Source organism: Podarcis bocagei (assembly GCF_964188305.1).
Source record: "Podarcis bocagei genome assembly, chromosome: 14".
Classification (NCBI taxonomy): Eukaryota; Metazoa; Chordata; class Lepidosauria; order Squamata; family Lacertidae; genus Podarcis; species Podarcis bocagei.
Genome location: NC_138139.1, coordinates 38048627 through 38070924, shown reverse-complemented (window position 1 = coordinate 38070924; position 22298 = coordinate 38048627). Strand labels below are relative to the sequence as shown.

At 46.2% G+C, this 22298-nt stretch overlaps 1 protein-coding gene across 2 annotated transcripts in view; it reads right to left on the bottom strand.

Annotated features, from left to right (window-relative positions):
* Positions 1-200: 200 nt before the first annotated feature.
* PIGQ (phosphatidylinositol glycan anchor biosynthesis class Q) overlaps positions 201-22298 on the bottom strand; it is a 35088-nt gene continuing 12990 nt past the window's right edge. For both annotated transcript variants that reach the window (XM_081169881.1, XM_081169880.1), the window contains exons 4-11: positions 20083-20203; positions 14789-14915; positions 13641-13794; positions 9662-9773; positions 6839-6919; positions 6039-6153; positions 4545-4606; positions 201-3849 (exon numbers count right to left, since the gene is read on the bottom strand). In XM_081169881.1, the coding sequence (XP_081026007.1) occupies positions 3697-3849; positions 4545-4606; positions 6039-6153; positions 6839-6919; positions 9662-9773; positions 13641-13794; positions 14789-14915; positions 20083-20203 (925 nt within the window). In that variant the 3' untranslated portion in view covers positions 201-3696. The remainder of the gene's footprint in view (positions 3850-4544; positions 4607-6038; positions 6154-6838; positions 6920-9661; positions 9774-13640; positions 13795-14788; positions 14916-20082; positions 20204-22298) is intronic.

Below are 22298 nucleotides of genomic sequence, written 5' to 3'. Positions count from 1 at the left end.
AGTTTGGTGTCATCTGCAAATTTGATCAGGATGCCCTTGAGTCCATCATCCAAGTTGTTGATAAAGATGTTAAATAAGACCGGTCCCAAGACAGAACCCTGTGGCACCCCACTAGTCACTCTTCTCCAGGATGAAGAGGAACCATTGATTTTTTTTTGTTGCTTTTAAGTGAAGCACTAACATAGTTTTGCAAGAAAGGCTCAGATAAATCATTTTTATTGGCAGCAGTAGCCTAACAGAGAAGTAAAGTCCTGTTTTGGCAATGCCAGGGCAGGGCAAGAGTTCCCAGGCGTTCTCCAATGCTTGGCAGAAGACAACACAGGCACTGACACTGTGCAGACAGAGAAGATCAGGCTGCACGTCTTCTCCCCTTAAGAGTTCTAGAGTGCTGGCATCAGCAAGCTGAGTGCAGCAAGCTGAGTGCTTGCTCCATTCTGCCTGTGACCGGAGTGGGATTGGCAAGCTGCCCCCCTCAGGCCAACAACAATGCTCACACCAGAGCAAGACCCAGGGAAAAGCAGACAGAAGAAAGAGGACATTCATGCAAACTCTCAGCAAATTAAGTAAAAGTGAGAGAGAAATTAGAACGATTTATGATCTCCATCCTGCAATGAGCATGGTGAGACGCACATACGAAGAGATTTCATTTCCATCGGGATGGTTCTTCTGTGCAGTATTGGAGTCTTGTTCAGAAACATGGAGTGTGTGACTTTACGAGTGTGTTTCCAAGGCCCACTGTGCATACACAAGACCACATGCATACAGAACAGGGCTCTATGACTAGGCACAAGTGTCACGGCTAAAGGTTGTCTCTGTTATGGCTTAAGAATATACACAGTGGCTATGTGGCAACATCAAATTCAATGCACGTCTGTCAACGTAAAGCAGGGAAATACAAATAATGGCCTCTCTCCGATGGGAGTCCATATGGTGAAAGAGAGACATGGAGGTGCTGCAAGGTGCACCCATGCTACTAAATGGGCCTCAATCATGTCACATCAAATCGCAAGGAAGGGCAACACTGTGTATTTGGCTGTTGCTACACGAGGCTGGCAGCACACCAAATGAGTCCAGATCCACAGCTAAGCAAGGGCCAGCCAGCTCCATGTTTGAAGGGGTCCCCTAGTGCCCCATCCTTGGCAGTGTCTCGAGGCCAGGGCCTGCTTGCCAAAACCACCTTGATTCCCCACTCCAGGGCATGGCTGTTTGCCTGAGGATGAAGTATGGAAGCACTGGCATAAATCGTGCCCGGGGTATGTCATCACTGTCTGTCCTGAGTAGAGAGTAATGTTAATGCTAAAGTGTGTGTGTGTGTGTGTCACACAGCTGAAGGCTAGTGGTTGTGCTATTAAGATTGGCAGGTACCACCTGCTATGAGGCATGGCGGAAACAGAAACACCAATGGGTAGGAGGAAGACATGTTGGAAATCAAGGACTGGTGGTGAAATGAACATTAAAGCTTTGACTTAAAAAAGGTTAAAAAAACCAGGAATGTTCTTGGCCATCATAGAGCCTTGAGAGGTACACCGATTATTGCTTTGTACTGTGGCACTTAGTAATGGCTCTTCAGTTGAAACTTAATGGCAAGGCAGTGAGTACTTTGGGCCTTCATCTTACATAAACACACTGACCTAAAACTATTCAGAAAGAATCTGCCCCAAGGACTTTCAATGGAGCTGACTTGAAAAGCGAAGTATGCTTCCAGTTTCTTGTCTAGGAATCATTTCTCTCACGTCAAGTTGCCTGAAATACAATAAAGTCCTGCTCCCAAATTAAGCAACAGATAAGACGCTATCCTGCCTGCACTTCCACCAGCTTCTATTAGGGTGCTCAAAGCAGATTTGCCTCCAATACAGAATTCAACATCCAATAAATTGGCTTAAAACATTTTTAAAAATCACCAGGTACATGGATCCATCATCTGCTTACTACTTGTTCTAGGCCTCACTAGGGCCAAATTATGTAATAGGGAGCTCAGAATGATCAAATACTAGATAATAAAGATCTTCTGTGGTTTCTGGTCTATGTTGTAAAAAAGAACGGCAAGTGTGTATTCTCTACTAAATATTTATATATCAAAGTTTTGGGGCAGTCTACATTTGTCCTAGAATTGTCCTACAGGCGGTGTAATACACGCGGTGACCATTTTAGACATGTCCAACTGATGCACGATCGGCTATGCACAGGTCCTTGGACCCAGAAGAAGGCAGAACGGGGCAGGGTGGAACAGGGTGGGACGGGCATTCTGCCGACATGCGCGGGGGCAGGGAACGTAATCCTTGCACAAAATGGTCACTGCCTGTAATGATTCCCCGCTCCACTTTTTAATGGACATATCACAATACCTTGTAGAAGTGCTGTGACAAGCTGAGTGGGGCTACTTTTGAAAACAACAACCATGTCATATAATCTATAAAAGAAAGCAAAAGTCTGGGATGAGTAAAACTAAATGTCGTGACCTGGGAGCATATTTACATAATTTCCAATGCATTTTTTCCCCAATTTTGCATAATCTGCTATGGGTTTCTAGTCACTTGCCAGGAGAAGGGGAGGCAAGGAACTCTGTAATTAACTATGGACCAGACTAGTCACAATGTTTGTCAAGTAGCATGACATTGTATAGCTGATTCCTTTTCAACAAAGAGCTGGTGTGGGTGGGAAATGGATCAGGAGTATGCCAGGGAGAGCATGTAACCCCTTGCTCACAGAATTCCCTCCACCTGCTATCTTCAATGGGAATAAAGTCCTATTAGCACCCATGAGAACTTTCTTCCTGTTGCAAATAGCAGATGTACATGGGCTCCATTCTAATCAGGATGGCAGAGGGTTAAAGATGCCATGGTCCTGATTCAGCTTGTCCATCTCTCACATCCCACCATGGCAGGTACTTGTCAAAGAGAAATCAATCACATAAGCTACATGATACATTTCAGAGCTAGCTTGCCCATTAATTCATAATACCTTAAGAACAAAGTCCTCCTGGATGAGGACATGGTTCCAACCAGACCAGCATCCTCCTGTCTCTGACAGTGGCTGGCCAAATACTTTTGGGAACCCTGCAAGCAGGGTATAAAAACATTGGCTCTCCCCAGGTGCTTGTCTCCCAACAGGAATTGATTGGAGCTGGGCAGACTCTTCAGACCACTGGATCTTATTGGCCAACCCTTTGGCTCCCAAGCTTGTGACAGGTGTTGCCCATACATCTTTACCTACATCATCACAATCACCTGGGCTAGACACTTGTATGTCAGGAGTGGGGGGAAGTGAAGCTGAAATTATCAAGAAGTGGAATTGTGTGTCAGATACCACACACTGGGCTCCTGCAGAAATGGCAGCTTACCCTAAGAAAACAAACAAACGAAAACAGATTTCCTCTCGGCTGTCGCGCTAATTTGGCCACCTGATACTTCCAGGCTGGTAATTTCTAACTCAGGATTAGATAATGTTTCGTTGAGTGGTGGTGGGGAGAAGGAATTCCCTCAATCTAGTGGAAAAGGGGATCCCATTCCTGAAATCAATCCCTCCCTCCCTCCTTGGAAACTGACCACCCAACACATTCCTGGCAAAATGAAGCATCCATCGGGTACCACTTGGCAGCTGCTGTTTCCAAGGTGTCTTTCGCCAGGAGTAACAGTACTGCCTCTCCAATGTTCCTTTCAGGCTCAAGCATTTGCAGTCCACCTCAGTTGCTGTGAATCAGTCCTGCTTCTCTCCTTTATGCTTCCAAGGGTAGATCAGCTCCCCAACAAGCAGCTTCTTGCACAAAGAGACCCAGGAGTCCTTGGGGTAGCAGCTGTATGTTGGGAGCTTGTACAGCTGCACCACGCGGCCGTAGGTCAGAGGGTTTATCTGCCGGGAGAGAAGGAGCGAGAGGGACAGTTGCAGTGGCTGTACCTGGACAAGGCTGAGTCATGCGCACAGGGTGAGCGGTGTGCCTGTGTGGATGTGTGCGTGCAACTCCTTTCCTGCATAAAGAGTTGCTCCTCTCAAATTAAAGCTTCACGCCTGACCGTTTGGTGATCTATTTCACACTCTTGGAAACAGGAGCGCAGAAGCTCAGCATAATGTGAGATCACAACTGACATGAGAATACCAAAGAAATGGCACTCTAAGTGTTTTTTCTGACATGGCTGTTGTTGGAAGACAGAATTAGGAGTGTGGAGTTCTTAACAATCTCTAAGCCACCGGAAATGGCTAGAGGATTCATAATTTGAGTTGACAGCACAAGGCTATTCTATATTCACTGCAAGTCTCACACTACATGTTATAGTAAGGGCTCTGGCCCTGATCCAGGAAGCCACTTAAACACAAGCTTAGCTCAGCATTTTAGGGGACTGAAGCCTATTCAGATTGGACAGGATCCAGAGTGCTACAACCGACACCTTCCTTGCTGGGCTAAATGTTTTACAGAAAACTGAAGAGGAGTCCTGTGCACTCTCACAGAAGGGAAATTTGGGGAGCAGATCAATATGGAAGAGCAAAATGTTGTTCTAAAAAGCAGGAAAAGTCCTAAGCACAGGCCATCAAACAATGAAATGATTTACCTGCATTAGAAGTCGAAGAGGTTTCCCAGCTTCCTGCTCCAGGACTCTGAACTTCACACCAGCTGAAAATACACAAGATACAGTGGAAAGATACAGTCTGTATTGGCCGATTGGTTTAGTAGTCAACATGGTGCCCTCCTGATCTTGTTGGGACTTCAGTGCCCATCACCCCCGACTATAGGCCAAGTTGGTGGGGCTGATGGGAATTGGAGTCTAAGAACATCAAGAGGGCATTATTTATTTATGGCTTGCATTTATACTCCACCTTTTCTCTAAGGAGCTCCAGGTGGCGCACAGGGTTCTCCTCCTCATTTAATCCCCACAATTACCCTGTAAAGTAGGCTAAGCTGAGAGGTAGTGACTGGCCCAAGGTCACCAACTGAACTTTATGGATAAGTGGGGATTTGAACCCTGGTCTCTGAGGTCTCCATTCACTTTGTTCAGGGTTCAAACAAGCTGGTGTTTGTTTAAATGCCCTTAGCATTTCTGAACTTCTTGCATGTACAGCATGATGGCACCATAGCTCAATGGCAGAGCGCCAACTTTGCATATGGAAGGTCCCTAGTTCAATCCACTCTTGGCATCCCCAGCTAACAGCATCAGGAAGCAGGTGATGTGAAAGGCGCCCCTCTCCATCTGAGACTCTGGAAAGCTGCTGCTAGTCTAAGCAGACAATGCTGAGTTAGATGGGCAAAGAGTCTGACCTGGTAGAAGGCAGATTCCCAAGAAACAGTCCACGGGGTTTTGGTGATCTCCCTTCTGACCTGTTTGTCAGTGTGACCCTACTGATGTATGTGGCAGGATCACCAGAAAACCACTGAATGCCCATAAGGTTTCTTAGCTGTTGGAGGTGATAGCATCTTGTTCATGAAGCATAATGACAGGTGATAATTTGCCTGAACTCCCCACCAGCAACCAATTAAACACATAGCCTTCCCAGTACCATGCAGGTAAAGGGGACCCCTGACCATTAGGTCCAGTCGTGACCGACTCTGGGGTTGCGGTGCTCATCTCACTTTATTGGCCAAGGGAGCCGGCATACAGCTTCCGGGTCATGTGGCCAGCATGACTAAGCCGCTTCTGCTGAACCAGAACAGCGCACGGAAACACCGTTTACCTTCCCGCTGGAGCAGTACCTATTTATCTACCTGCACTTTGACGTGCTTTTGAACTGCTAGGTTGGCAGGAGCAGGGACCGAGCAACAGGAGCTCACCCCGTCATGTGGATTCGAACTGCCAACCTTCTGAACGGCAAGTCCTAGGGTCTGTGGTTTAACCCACAGTGCCACCCGTGTCCCAGTACCATGCAAGCCTTATGCAAACCATTGTTATTGCAGAAGTGGTGAGTGTTTCTATGAAATTGAACCCTGCTTTAAAGTACACATGGCCAGTCTTCAGATGCCTGTCACTTGCTTCTAAGCAAAAATTTCCAACCTCTGTCCCCGCTAATATGCAACTTCTGAAGTCTTGCCTTGACTACAGTATGGAGCTTACATGCAAGTCTGTAGGATCGGCAGAGCCGGAGAATGACTGAATAAAAGGGCAGCGAGTTGATGAGGTCCACTAGCAGATGGATCAAGCCTTGTACAATCACCACCAGTAGACGGAGCTAGGAGGAAAAATGATTTTTTTTTAGTTCAATCTACAGCAGTACCACCACTGGACAAATTTGCCAAACATAGGTTTGGCAAATACTCTAATTGTTCTTTCTGAAAGAAGAAGCTGCAAGCAGAGGCCATTTGTACTCATTGGGACTTCTGGGGCAGAAGGCAGGGAGACAAACAGCAGGCGGAGCCAAAGCCAAGGACAATTAATGGTATATTTGTCCCCCTCCTGCTCCTCCCTGCAAAGTTCTCACAAGGGCAACACTGAGACTAAGGAGGACAAGGAGGAACTGCTAGTTCCTAGACTGGCAGCAAGCAGACATCTAAGAAGGCAGGCAGGTGGAAGCTGGCTGAAGACAGCAACCACCGATTGCAACAATTGACACAACTGTTTTAATCGAGTGCTACTCAGACACATTTTGAGGCGGACCAGCATATCAACTGACCAATCATCCCAGACTCTTTTCTGGTTCCCAGGAGAAGGGGAAGGAAAGTCCTCTTTCCCCTCCCAGTCTTGCATCCTGTCATCCAGCCAAGTGCTGTTTGGGCCATAGAAACCCAACTCCATTCCACTTCGGCCAGGAACTGTTCAGCCGCCCTTCATAACTTTTGTATATCCCTTTGAGTGCATTCCTATAGAAAAGCAACCAATGCATTTATAAGTAGCAACGAAATCAGCAGCAAACTTACCAAGGTAAAGACCAAATAGTACAGTGCAGTTGTGGGCAGAAGAAACAGCAAGATGGTAAACAGCAAAGTGCCGATGAATAGCTGGAGGAGGAAAAGGACACAAATCAATCCTATAGTAGCTGAAGCCAGCTATAAAAAGAAATCTAAGTTATGAGTCAGTAGCAATACAAGGCTAAAATACTCTGAGAGCAAAGAAGTCTTATCCTTCCTGTTTTCAGATACATTTCATTCTGGGCAACCTTCTGGGGCCACATGCCAGTGGAGGGCAGGGCCATAGGCAAAAGCAGGCAGAGTGGGGAAAGTAAATTATACCTTTGTACTGCAAGCTATCTTCTATACACATTCATACACCATCCAGGGAAGTGAGAGGCATTATCAAAACTCAAAGACACATTTCAGCCAGTGAAAATGTTTACAGGTTTGGCGTATGATGTCAGCAATATCTGCAGGTGAGGCAGTAGATGTGCTGGACTGTTGTCTTACCTTGGTAATGGACTGGATGAAAGCCAATAAACTGAAGCTCAATCCAGATAAGTCTGAGGCACTGTTAGTGGGTGGTTCCCTAGACCAGATGGCTAGGAGGTTGCCTGCTCTTGACAGGGTTACACTTCTTCTGAAGGTATGCAGTTTGGGAATACTTCTAGATTCTTTGCTGTTGCTTGAGGCTCAGGTGGCCTTGGTGGCATGGAGTGCCTTCCATCAGTTTTGGCTGGTGGCTCACCTGTGCCCCTATCTGGGCAGGCATAACCTAACAACAGTGGTACCTCGGGTTAAGAACTTAATTCGTTCTGGAGGTCCGTTCTTAACCTGAAACTGTTCTTAACCTGAGGTACCACTTTAACTAATGGGGCCCCCTGCTGCTGCCACAATGCCACCACATGATTTCTGTTCTCATCCTGAAGCAAAGTTCTTAACCCGAGGTACTATTTCTGGGTTAGCGGTGTCTGTAACCTGAAGCATCTGTAACCCAAGGTACCACTGTACTGTTGCCCATGCTTTAGTAACCTCTAGGTTAGATTACTGCAATGCATTATATGTAGGGCTGCCTCTGAAGATGCTTCAGAAACTTCAGCTAGTGCAGAATTTGGCAGCCAGGTTGCTCACTGGGGCAAGATGGTTACATGAATCCTGGCCCAAATGCACTGGCTGTCAATTAGTTTCCAGGCCCAATTCAAACTGCTGGTTTTAACCTTTAAAGCCTTAAATACCTCAGGACTGCAATACATCCATATGAACCTATCTGGAGCCTGCAATCATAATCTGAAGCACTTCTTCATGTGCCTCCTCTACAAGAGGTTCGAAGGGTGGCAGCATGGGCATGGGTCTTTTCTGCAGTGGCTCCCCATTTGTGTTATGCTCTCCCCAGGGAGGTTCAGCTGGCACCTTCATTATACACCTTTAGTTGCCAGGCAAAAACATTCCTCTTCAACCAGGCCTTGGGCTGATTGACATCCAATGCCCTTTTAAATGTGTTGTGGGAGGGGGAAATAGTGGTTTGTTTTTGGTCTTACTTTTATTATATATTTTGTGTTTTTTATATTGTAATCTTATGTTGTGAACCGTCCTGAGATCTTTGGATGAAGGGTGGTAGACAAATTTAATAAATAATGATAATGTTAATGATAACGATAACAAACACTTGGAGGGTGTGAAGCAGGGCCAGTAGGGCCTGGGGCTGGGCAGGGAATGTGTGATCCTGGGGCCAGACAGAGAGGCTTGGAAGGGCACATTCAGCCCCTGAACCTGAGGTTCCTGAACTCTGATATAAAAGATCGTCAGTTGACGAGAACAAGAAACAACTTGGTTTAAAGCACTTCTCTTGCCACCCTCCCACCCCCCAGGAAGGACTGAACAGCAGTGGCCTCCTTGGCCAACTCTAGACTGAGAAGAACCTGACAGCCCTCAGACAAAATTCAGCAGCACGCTCTGCTTAAGCAGATCTCCAAAGCTCAGAGAGACAGCAGCAGAAGCTGGAAGGAATATTTGCATCTTGCAACCCCCACCCCCAGCAATCTCTTGTCTCCTGGCAGACAAAGGAGTAAAACAGTGGTAAGGAAGTTCAGCCCTAGCTTCCTCACTTTCCCTGCTTTGTTTGAAAGCAGGGTTGGGGATTGCGGGGACCCAGCCTCCACACTGGTCATGCTGTTACCTTGACATTTTGTAAAAGGTAAGAAGCAGATAGAGCCACCCCCCACCCCACTTCAAAACATTATCCACATCCTGATGGGAATGTGTGGGCCCAACTCCATCTGATGTGAATTAAATGGAGCCTTTTAATAGAAACACAAAGCAGCAGGTAACTATGGCAACACTGTGGGGTATGGTTGTAATTATTTGGTGTCTTTTACTCAAATTGCTTCCCCCCCTCCCCACCCGCCCTTATCACTCCAGCGCTCTGACTTGTATGGCACCAGGCATCTGCCAAAGGAGTCTCTCAGGGATTAGGCCCCCTTCGGCTATAATTGCCTGAGAGCCAGGCAGAAAATTGGCCAGCGGAGAACAGTGAGATTCAGGGTTGAGTGATACACAGGGAGGCCGTGCCTGGCCATTGTATGGGCAAAGAGGAAGGTTGGGACTGAATGTTCCTGATATGCACCAGCATCCACGGTGTTCAGAAACAGGCACAAAAGGTTGAATTGCAGCTCTTTCTGCCAATACACCTACAGATGCACAGCCGGTGACAATCAGCAAACCATTGGAAATAATGCCAAATTAAGCCCTTTGCATATGCACCACGGGGAAGGGGAGGGGGTGAGTGTGCACATGCAAATCCACATGGAAACACAGAACTATCTCCCTCCCAGACACCCTGAAAACCCTCACCTGGTCCAAGTCGTAGGAGCAGGAGTCCACGCGTTGCCTCAAGACGTTCCACTTCTTCCCACGGAACAAGCGCCACAGTGACGACAAGCCATAGATTTTGAGGCAGTAGAGCCTGGGTCCAGAGAGGGGGAAAGCACAAAATCGTGACTGAGAGAAAATACCTCTGTCCACCCCCAAAAGTACCTTTAGGGGCTCTTGCTTCAATAGGGATCTCCTCAGCCAGCTGTCTAACCATGAGGTTCATTCCTTCTTGTGAACCACCCTGAGGTCTTTGGATGAAGGGCAGTATATAAATTAAATAAATAAATAAATAAATAAATACATAAAATTCCAATGGCAGCTTTCTTTGTTCCTGGCTGGGCACTCCACTGCACATCTGGCAAGGCAGGAGGTTTACTGTAGAAAGCCAGGTCTCTTTCTCCACCAGCTCATGTAAGGTGACAGTGAGGCCCAAAGGCAGAGAGGTTGAGGCAGGGGAACAAATGCAGCCTTTCAGGCCTCGCTATCCAGCCCTCACCAACCATGTTCTATGCCTTCCTTGAATGCTTCTACCTGGCTGGAATGAGTGTGAAAATGCTTTTTGCTCGCCCAGAGGGAGAGCTGAGCATGTGTGCAAATCCCTGACTTTGGTGTGGCTGGAAACACTGCCCACTGCATGAAATGCCCTGTTCACCTTATGACATGCAGCCCCTGGAAGGTTGCCTACAAGTGAATTCTGGAAAAGGATCTTGGCTCTTGCGGTAAACAAGTATTCTGCGTCTACCAAACTTGTACCCTAGAACCTATCTTGGAATGCTCAGGAGTTGAGGGGGTGTTTCAATAGGCCAGTAGTCCCTGTGGAAAAGGTTTTCTAAAGACTGAAGTTTGAAAACTTAGTAGGCTTCAGAACAGGAACACGGAAAGCTGCTTCACACTGCGTCAAAGTACTGATCCATCCAGGTCACTGTCTATAATGACTGCCAGCATCTCCCGGGGTTTTCAAAACAGAAGCTTTTCCCAGCCCTGCGGGAAAGTGCTGCCAGGGACAGAACCTGGAACTTTCTTGCAGGCGAAGTACCGTAAATTTCGCTCCAAAACACGCACTTTTTTGCTCCGAGAAAGTAAGGGAAAATGCCTATGCGTGTTAAGGAGCGAATGCACGGATCAGAGCCATGGCTGCTGTTAGTCAGGCAAAGCGGGAGCCACTTACACGCTCTACGAGGCTCTCACTTTGCTTTCTTTAAAGCGACCTGGAGCCAGGAAGGAGGGAGGGAAGGAGAGCCATAGCAGCAAAGCCGGCAGCAGCCGCTTACACGGGAGGAGGGAGAGACACTAGCAAAGGTCTGCGCGCTCTCTAAACAGAGCAATGAGGCTGCAGAGAGACGGCAGGAAAGATAAAATTTAAGCAACCAACAGCAAAATAAAACCAACCTCGAGCTCTGAGCCAGCGCAGTGAAAACCAGGAAGTAAAAAAAAGGCTGGGGAGGGCATGAGGGAGAGGGGAAAACTTCGCAAATCCCCCGCGTCTCAGCTGATCGGCTGGGATGGAGCAGCTTGTTTTCAGGCAGGATAGATTTGAGCATTGTCTGGGTCCTAGTGCCCCTACCGCTTTTTTGTGCTCCATTCTATTGCTGCTGGTGGCTGCTTATCATTCAGGCTGCAAGGAGGAGCAGTTTTACACAGCTAATGGCGAATCCCCTGCAATCCAAGTCCTCCTCACTTGCTCAAATCTATTCCGCCTCAAAACAAGGAGCGGAAGGAAAAGGCTGCAAACTGTTAAATGGAAAAAAAACCCAGGCACAGGGCAAATACCTTAAGTATACCTTTAAAGCAACAGTGCTCTTTCCCTCCCTCCTCCCCGCGGAAAAGCTCCTTGTCCCTTGAGTTATTTTCCTTCCCTCCCCACTTAAAACGTGGTTACAAAGCACGGATCCACATGGATCCTCAGGATTTTTGCATTGGGCTACCCCAAACTCACTGTCAGATCACATGTCTGTGGCCACAGCACGAACCATAAAAATCATACATCCACTGTTTCATTTAGAATATTTTTTCCTCGTTTTCCTCCTCTAAAAACCACGTGCGTGTTATGGTCAGATGCGTGTTATAGAGCGAAAAATACGGTAGATGCTCTACCACTGATTTATAGTCCTACCCCCTTTCAGAACCAAAATCACTTTCTGAAATTAATGAACAGATATATCCATCTTTCTCATTTTTCCTTTTCTTTCCTCATCTTTCTTTGTCCTACAATTTACTTCTCTCTCTCCTGCCTCTGATTTTCTAATAAAGAAGAAAAGAAGAAAAGAAGGAAGAAAGGAAGGAAGGAAGGAAGGAAGGAAGGAAGGAAGGAAAGAAAGATGGTGATGATGCTACTGGTACCACCCATTTTAAGCCAGGACATGAGCAACTTATAGGCCCAGCTCACCCAATTGAAGACTTTTGCTGTATACCAGGCCCAGGCCTCCTGTGCATAACTGTTTTTAAAGCAGCCACTTCCCACTCCTTATAACCCTAACCCTTATAAGTCATCAGGATGGATCTCTGGCATCCAAGTTCACCTGGAGAGTTGCTAATTGGGTTCTGGGAATGAACCACCTAAAAGCTTCCTCCTTGGTGGAATCAGTTTTGCAAGTAAAACTTCTGGCCACCCAGCCCAATGCTCCTCCTGCACCAAATGCTCTCTGCAGCTCTGACAACCTTATACTCCCAGTCTCCCGCAGCCCAAGAAAACGCTGCCCTTTTATTCCCCAGCATGGTATCCTTATGAGAACTTGCTTTGTTTCCCTGGGCTTCTTTTCTCCAATTGTCCTCCTTGTCTTTGGATACAAAAGATGCAGCAGAGAACATTTTGTTTGGAAAGGCTATGGTGAAAGTAACCCTGACGTATTGGGTATGAAATGTGATATGCGCTGTGCATACACATTCTCCCCGTTTTTTCCTGTTTGCGACAGTAAAGAGTGCAGCACCCTCTGGTGGGCCAGACAAGTGCAGAAGGCTAGGAAAAAAATATATTTTACCTGGGACCCTGGAAAGATGCTATCAGTCAGAGGAGACACTGCTTGCCTAGATGGACTCTGAAAAAGTTCGCTTCGTATGTTCTCTTCCAGCCCCCCACTGTGAAAGGTGACACAGCATGCTGACTATCCCACAGATATTCTTTGGTGCATAGTTCTTAACCAGTGGGTTACCAGTGCTCCCCCCCGCAGATGCTGTTAGACTCCAGCTCCCATCAGCCCCAGCCAGGATGATGGAAACTAGTTCAACAACCTCTGGAGAAGCACAGAGTCCCCCAACCCTGCTTTATAATAACTAAATTACTTGGGTATCATTGAGACTTCATAGCTCACACTCTTCAGAGTTCACATTACACCAACACCTGATATATTGTACAAGGTGTTTTACAATCTTTGGCCTAGTTCAGAGACACAACAATCCTGATTGAATGAGCCATGATTTGTGGGACTAGGAACAAGCCTTGTGCCCACACACTCTCTTGCGTGCCTTCATCCAACATTACTCAGTTTTCTAAAAACACACTTTTCTGTGACCTTTGTATTAGGAAACTGTGGCTTGAGTGATCCTTACAAACTAGGATACCAAACTATGGTCTGATAATCTGGTTTTCAGGAACCTCATTTTCCTGGCTTGCATGTACATGTAAACTGTGATTTAACAACCCAGCAAGTACTGAATTAAGATTAGCAATAGAAGGGAGGAAATGCATGGGCACATGCTCATTCCTGATCTGACAAACCATGTTTTGTTGGATGGGGCCATTATGTCTGAATCAGGTCAATATCTGGCTCATATTTTTCACAGTTCAGAGTGATCAGTCTCCACATTGTAAAGTTGGAGAAGATACCTGCCCAAAGGCCTCTCAGTGATCTCTTGAATGGTGAGATATAATCTCAGGCCTTACATGCTGGTGAGTAATGAGTTCACAGTGGTTCTTAGCACATGGGCATATGCCTAGCTGCAGCAGATAAACCACACCCACCTGGCTCCATAGACATAAAAACAGTAGATGTGAAAGGTCATGAGTGCAATGATATCAGAGACGATGGAAAGGGCCACTGTCAGGCCTAGACAGGCTGATAAGCCAACATGCCAGAGGATCATCTCAATGAAAGGAGACATCAGATGGATATAACCTGAAAGAAAGAAAAAGAAAGACCAACACTGAAAAGAATATCACTTCTGTTCATTGAGAGGCTTCTGAAACACAGAAGGAAACCAATGTAGCATCAAAATATCCACCCCCCACCATCTTCCTCAAAAGGCTAAGGACAAAACCCAAACGTCTCATGTACTCTCTTCTCCAAGGGGTGACCCCCTAAGGCAATCTTCCCCAACCAGGTGCTCTCCAGATGTTTGTGGGCTACAACTCCTGTCAATCTTGATCAATAGCCATGATGGCTGGGCTATTGGTCCAAAACATCTGGAGGACACTGGGTTGTGAAAGATTGCCATATAGGTTTGCATGGCTCTTAATATGTTCATTCAGAGCACAAATCCCAGTAAGCACACATTACCCTTTTGCCTGACTCGCATGGCAGGTGCATTTCAGCCTGTCAACATAAAGGAAGTAGAGTGGTGCATAGTTGATGAACAGCATCCCTGCAACTGATTTAGTTAAGCACAGGACAAGGATGGAACAGATTTGGCTTAATTCTTGAGTGGCTCACTTCCAAATTCACTCTGTCCACGGAGTATAAGCACATTTGGCCACAAAAGCTGGCCTCCTCGTGGATGGACAGGCTCTATATTAGTCTTTGCCATTCCAGTGCCCTCCTGAAACACTGGACTACAACTTCTGCATGATTTGCCTTGTATCTTGGGTCCTTTCAAATGCTACCAGAACGTGGCAATTTTGCTGGCTTCGCTAGTTAATTTGGGGAAATCTACTTCTCCAAAAGATCCGTCTTTCTGCAATAAGGAAAGTGATGAGGAAATGCAATGAAAACGGCCTGACAGCACTTGCTCTGATGCAAAGTCATTTGCAAACAAATCAGGAAGAATGCTAAAAAAGCAGGTCACCTGGATATGACCTTACTTTAAAAGTGAAAGTAAAATCCTTTGCATTTGGAAAAGTTCACAAAATTCTTTCTCTCGTTTTAAATCACAGGTAAACGCAGGTGCACTTACTAATCCAAAGGTGAATGTGATAAAGGAAGAACCGCCCCAACACTTGGTCCAGAGCTCTGTTCATTTTCAAACCAGCTGGCACACCCATCAGCCACTGCAGAAGGTCCTGGAGCTGCTGGGCCACATGCTACCATAAAGGATAAAACAGCTGGGGTTAGCAGAAAGCTGTTCTGTTGTGTGTGCAACGTGCTCCCCGCAAAAAGATGAGATCATCTGAAAGATTCTGTTACTCTTTCCTTTGTGGAAGGAAAAATAATGTTTTCATGGTTGTACTGGAAACATTCAGCTTGTTTGGAGTACACAGTGAGATTGGTTGGTGGGAATGGATTTAATTTTTCCATGTTGTGGAGGGGAAAAGTTGTTTGATAGTATAAAATGAAGACCACATTTCCAGAAACTGGATCACCAGTTGGCGAGTCAGCAAAACATTCAGCAGCAGAGGACAGCATCTGGTCTTCAGAAAAAGAACATTGCACAGTAAAGAACATCTTAGAAAGAGCTATGTGTGCAAATTAAGGCAAACAGAATGGATACTTGGGTAAAGTCCATCAACATCAGTGGGCTTAAGAACACACCATTCAGTAGACTTGCAAAAGACAGGGAAACAGGAAAGTTACCGCCATGGGAATGAACGCCAGAGGGGACAGGAAAGGGGCATTAGAAATAATTTATCAGGGCCTGACACGTTTCAAATGGTAGGAGTCTTACAAGAGAACACAAGAAGAGGAGCCCTGCTACATTAGACCAAAGGCCAACCTAGGCCAACATTCTGTTCTCACAGTGAAACCATATGCCTATGGGAAGCCCATAAGCAGGACACACATCCAATAGATCTCTCCTGCTTGTGATCCTAAGCAACTGGCATTCAGAAGCATATGGCCTCCCATAATGGAGTTAATATAGCCATAATGACTAGGAGTCATTGAGAGCCTTCTCTTTAGTGAATTTGTTGAATCCTCTTTTAAAGCTTTCCATGTTGGTGGCCATCACTACATCCTCACATAGCAAATTTCATAATTTAACTATGCATGGGGTGAAGAAGTATTTCTTTTTGTTTTAGCTGACTTCTGAATGAAATTCAAGAAGAGAACAGACAATCCTGCATGCTATCTGACCTTTGAGGTATCATATTTCTTTCATCCTCAGTCTTGCAAATAGCCACATGCCTGGTTGCTTATGGTTGGTTAAAATGACCTCCAAACCGGGCAGGATTCCCCCCCCCCCCCAAGTATTTGGTTTTCTATTTTCTTTCCCATAATGACTAACACGAGGAAGTGTAGTAACATGTATGGGGAATAAATACTTATTGTGCACTTATTTCCAAGGCTGATAAATAAAATAATATATTGAACATGTCATATATATATATATATAAAATAGTTGCCTTTTCTCAAGTGTACCTGATAATTCAGAGTCTCTTAAGATTCTTTGAAAATGCATGGAAGACTCTACTGGGAATCCCAGAGACCAACCTTTAGAAATCTGCTACCCTTCAGAGACAAGCACATTGTTTTACTTACAGCAAGTGTTCTATTTACAGTAAAGTACAGCTCATGCCTAAAGACATACTCCCAAGATAAGTAGTTCTGCTCTACTTATCAGCTGACCTAGAGACATTTATGAAGGGTATTCTGCAATTAATCTGGAGCCTCAATAGTGGCAGATAAGGATTCTTTCCTTCGTTAAATATTTCATTGTCTTTAAACCTTCATCTGAAGCATCAGTGATGGATACAGCTAAGCTGGATTTTTGTTTAAGTAGCAAGAACAATTATCCTGGGATGGGCTTAGCAGCCAACTTTTATGTCTACACTGAAGGCCACTTGCTACATTACCCTTTGTGTTTCCAGAAGTGGCTATCATGTCGTTGCCATCAGCCCTTCGACTGCTCAGCACCTCTGGGTTTTGATGCTGCTTGAGTGGAGCTAGCTGGCAATACTTTATCGGAGTGGACCATCACATCTGAGGTGCCTGGGATGGAGTTGGGTGTACAGCACCCATGTCTTCTTTACAACTTATGACCTTCACACAGCACAAAGTTAAATTGTGGCATTCACTATTACAAGAAGTAGTGATGGCCAGTTGCTAGGAATTTCAGGTGGAGAGAGTGCCTCTTGTGAGCTTCCCATAGTGGATTTCTGGTTGGCCACCATGAGAACAGGATGCTAAACTAGATGGCTGCTGGCCTGATCCAGCCTCATAATGCTTCCTGGGGAAAGAAAATCACATCTGTGCCTCCTGCTAGCCCCACATTGCACTACCACGTTGAAGTGACAATGGATCTGCTATGCAGATTCTACACCCCACTCCTCAAACATGCAGCCTTGGTAGCACACTATCCTTCCAAACACCGTCTACAATATTCTAGTGCCACCCTGCTATTACCTACTGTAAAATTCAACAAGGGAAGAATCTGTGTGCTTCTGGCCACGAGACGGAAATGGCAGGAAGAGAATTGCAAAATGGCATGGAAAACTCATGTATACTGAAAGAAAAGAAGAGACAAGCACAGGAAATCCTTTCAAGGTATGTAGTACTCAGGAGCACTCCTGTGCTGATGCTGTCAAGTGGCACAGCTGTTGTGAAGGCAGCAGAAGGCTGATGGCGCTGGTGGAGGAGAGCCTGGTATAGGGTCTAGTGACAGGAGAGACTGAATGCTGCCAGTGGGAATGACTGAAGGCCAAGGAGCCTGGGAGGGCTGGATTTCGCGTTCTGATTCAAAATAAATGAACCGAGCATTTGGCTTCAGATCTCTAGTTTCTATGATTTATGAACTTGAGGTTATCTCCATGTTTGCCACACAGCATTTGGCATTCAAGATTCAGCCACGGGCTAGAGCAGTTTTCATTAATAACCAAACTGACTGTGCCATCTCCCTTGGTTTCGCTCCCATCTGAGGCCTGGCTGGCTAGGATCCAGGGCTGATCTGTGCCACCGCTGACTTCCACTGACTTGCTGTTCCAAAGGGAAGCGCAAGACACTTTAGAAACAGATCTCATATAATATTTAGAGCATCCACCGGAATTAAAGATTTAAACATCCAAGATAGAGGAAAGCTATTTTGTGGCATGGCACGTGTTTGAATCTCTTGGTGCCTGCAGCTTTGCATGTCTGTCCACAGGATTGAAGATCCATAAAACTGTGGTTTTCAACTTAGCCTAGTATGAAACCCACAGTGCTTAACCATTTTGGAAAGGATCAGAGGTGGGGAACCCACAGCCTGAAATAGACTATGTCTTTAGCTGCAGTCATTCATATTAAGCATGCCTGACAATGAAAGGATTCAGGGCTGGTCTGAAAAATGCTGGGGCCTGGGTTGGAATATCTCAAAAGTATCTTCTTACCCAGTGGCTAACAAGGGGCACAACTCCCACCAGACCCAGCAAGTATGGTCAATGGTGAGGAATGATGGGGATTGTAGTTCAGCAACATCTGACGGGCCAAAGGTCCCACATACCTGCACTAGAAGGTCTGTCTGCACAAGCACCATTGAGTGTACATGGGGGCTGTACTTCTTTTGGAAGCAGGTAATGCAAATCATATTCAGTCAACCCAAAGTCTAATCTGATGGAGACTTGCCTTTGCAATTTGCCAGCTTTTAGACAGCTCTTCAGAAAAGAGATGTAGGAGAAGCCTCGTTAAATGTCTGACCCTCAGCCCCCATGTGGTCCTTGGCCTACTTTCATGCTGGTATTGAGAAAAACATTGGCTGGGGGGGGGGGAGAGAGAGGCAGAGAAAGAAGTGGAGGGATGGGACCTGCTCATCTTCAGTTCTGGCACAACCCGTTTTGGGCTCTGCTCCTGCCCATTTTACACTCCGGCTCCACCCACCTCTAGTAGGCAGCCTTGAGAAATCACCACCAAGAGACTGCATCTCTCAATGACCAAAAAGAAAAAGAAGATTTCCCACCCTTGCTTTTGCCGCACAAAAACGGGCCATTGCCTAGTACAGTGGTGCCTCGCAAGACGAAAAGAATCCGTTCTGTGATTCTCTTCGTCTAGCGGTTTTTTCGTCTTGCGAAGCAAGCCCATTGACGGATTAGCGGATTAGCGCTATTAGCGGCTTTTAGCGGCTTAGAAAAAGGGGGGAGGGAAAAAAACCAGCAGGAAGTCGCAAGACATTGTCGTCTTGCGAAGCAAGCCCATAGGAAATTTGTTTTGCGAAGCACCTCCAAAACGGAAAACTCTTTCGTCTAGCGAGTTTTCTGTCTTGCGAGGCATTCGTCTTGCGGGGCACCACTGTAATTTCTTTGTAAAGCAGCTATACTGCCAGATTCTGTAGGACTCTATTCCAGTCTGGGCTGAACGGTTCATTAAGAGAAAATGAGGGAAGACAGAAAAGCAAGAGAGCGCTAGTCATTTCTTTCACTGAATTTCAGGAAAAGGAACACTTAAATTAGGTCCTTGTTGTCACATGAACCTTATTTCCTAGGCAACTTTGCTCCATTCAGTGGCTGAAAGCAAACTTGCACCATAAAGAGAGAGTGAGAGAGCAGGAGTTCCCAATGCGCCACCAAATGCTCAGGACTCATTCCAGAACTGCTTCTGCTGGAGGAAACTGATGCCAGGAAAAGCACATCTTGATTTTCAGATGCCAGGTTGAACCTGCAGTGCAGGCAGTTGATTGCCTCCATGTGTGGCATCATTGGAAAAGGAGGAGAGAGGCAGAAGGGTCTCTCAGCAAGGTGATTAATATGTAGGGTTGCTATAAAATAGACACGGACAACTGTCTTCTCTAGAAACTGTAGAAGGTAGAATAAATATTTATTTATTTAAACCAGGGGTGGGGAACCTGAGGCCCAAGTGCCAAATGCGGCCCTCCAAACCTCTGTATCTGGGCCCTGGAACTCTCCCCAAACTGCACCGCTGTGATTCTTGCATTGCAGAGAACAGGACTAAATGACTCTTTGGGTTCCTTCGAGCTCTACAGTTCTATGATTCTGCACATCCTCACTGCACTGCTAGTGTTTATGATTTATGGATTTATTACCCAGTCTTCACCCTAAGGTCAGGTCAATACAATTTAAAATACAACACTAAAAACAGTTAAAAACAAATTACAACCACAGGAAGAGTGGGGGTTGGGGTAGGGTGTCCTAAAAATACAGGTCCCAGATGTCAAAGACCAGGGTAAAGAGATGAAGAGGTGTGTCTTCAGTATACAATGAAAACCGTATAATGAAAGTGCCAGACACACCTTGGCAAGTGACCCATCACCATATTGGAGCTGATGTCATTTTTAGTTAATCCTTACAGTGCTGGCCTCAGGGGTATGAGGCTCAGCCAAAAACTTACATCAGCCATTGGAACAAGGGCATTGGCAAGATGACCAATTCGATTCTTCTGGTACAGCCAGGACATCAGTAGTATCCCAAGAGTCATGTCAATCAGAAGAGAAAGAAATATGTTGGCTTTTCTGAAACCAGGGTAGAAATAAATATATTCAGGTTCAAGGCAAGAGAGGAATGGCTAGATTTTTGGCAATCCATATTTCTTCTCTTAATATTGTTATTGTACTTAATGCTGTTATTGTAAACCATATTGTAATTACAGTGGTGCCCCGCAAGACGAACGCCTCGCGAGACGAAAAACTCGCAAGACAAAAGGTTTTTTCGTTTTCGAGTTGCTTCGCAAGACGAATTTCCCTATGGGCTTGCTTCGCAAAACGAAGCTTGCCCCCGCACCCTGGACCTCTTTTGAAGCAAGGGGTGGCGGGGAGAAGATTGCTTCTCCCCGTTGCCAGCCCCGCAATCTCCGGGGACAGAGGGGAAGGCGCGCGCGCCTTCCCCTCTGTCCCCGGACCCCTTTTGAACCAAGGGGCGGCAACGGGGAGAAGCGATCTTCTCCCCTCCGCCCCTTGCTTCAAAAGAGGGGACAGAGGGGAAAGCGCGCGCACGCCTTCCCCTCTCTCCCCGGACCCCTTTTGAACCAAGGGGTGGCAACGGGGAGAAGCGATCTTCTCCCCTCCGCCCCTTGCTTCAAAAGAGGGGACAGAGGGGAAAGCGCGCGCACACCTTCCCCTCTCTCCCCGGACCCCTTTTGAACCAAGGGGCGGCAATGGGGAGAAGCGATTCTCCCCGCTGTCCCTTCCCTTGCTTTAAAACAGGTCCGGGGACAGAGGGGAAGGCCCGCGGCGCTTCCCCTCTGTCCCCGGACGGTCTCCATAGGAACGCATTGATTGATTTTCAATGCATTCCTATGGGAAACCGTGGTTCGCAAGAAGAAAAAACTTGCGGAACGAATTAATTTCGTCTTGCGAGGCACCACTGTAGTTCTTACTGAAAGGCTGTATATAAATGCTTTTAATTAATTAATTGCCTATAGAAAACAAACTATAGTTTAAAATTTCCAAACAGGCAGGTAAAACCATGGCTTAGAGTTGCTTCTTTACTTACACCTCCAGGAGCTTCTGGAGGTTAAACAACAAAAGCAACGATGCTTGTCAATTCAGACATTACACCAAGCCACAGCACTAACCATGGTTTGAAGTGGGTTTGCAAACCATGCTTTCTGGTTCTTGGGACTGTCAGCTGATCCAAATGATGGTTTCCCAGTTCAGACTTTACACTAACTCAGCCTCCACCAACCTGGCGATTTCATGATGTTTTGGAGTACAATGCCCATCAGCTTCCTATGGCTGTGCCGGCTGGGGCTGATGGGAACCGTAGTCTAAAATGTATAGAGGGCACCAGGTTGGCAAAGGCTGTATTGACTCAAGCTCTGACAGCCCAGCATCACTCAGCACTGAGGCAGGCACAGGGGTCAATTCTGATAAACCTATTTGCACACCACCATTATGAGGAAAGACTGCAGCTCACTGGTAGAGTATTCACCTTGCATGCGGAAGGACCCTGGAGAGCTGCTGTCAGTCAGTGTACATAATACTAAGCTACATGGACATAATGGGTTTGACTCAATACAAGGTATCAGATGTTCCAACAGCTGCATTATGCCAGCAGATCCTGTATGCATCTGGTAGAGTGGTCCACGGGACTGGATCGGTTCATTCAGTAAAGGTAAAAATATACTTTTTGGATTGGTTTTTCGGAGCTAAGAAGATTCAAAACTCAAAAAACCCAAAGTGATTCAACCAACAACAACAACAGTCAAATAAAAATATAAGGCATACAATGTAGTCGTTGGGTCATGAAATGCTGGATGTTCTCAAGGGGGTATCTGAGGTCACTGCAGCTGGGGAAGGAGCAGAAGGTAGGCGCTGGTACAAATATTCCCAACAGCTGCGTCAGTGCTTGCCAGGCTTGTTTCCTGGGCAACCTCTTTTTTTGCTAGACAGAAATGGAAGTTGTGTGGGTGGGAATATGGGGACACACATAAAAATATGTTCTAATCTAAAACTCTCAGGTACAGCTGTATGGACAATAAGTATCATGGAACAGAAAGGCATTTCCGGAAAAAGAGCAAAGCAAACAGACAGCAATTATATTTTGGGCAACGGGATAGTAGTCTTCCACCTCACTCATAACCCCCCCCCCACAAAGTCAGCCCTAAGC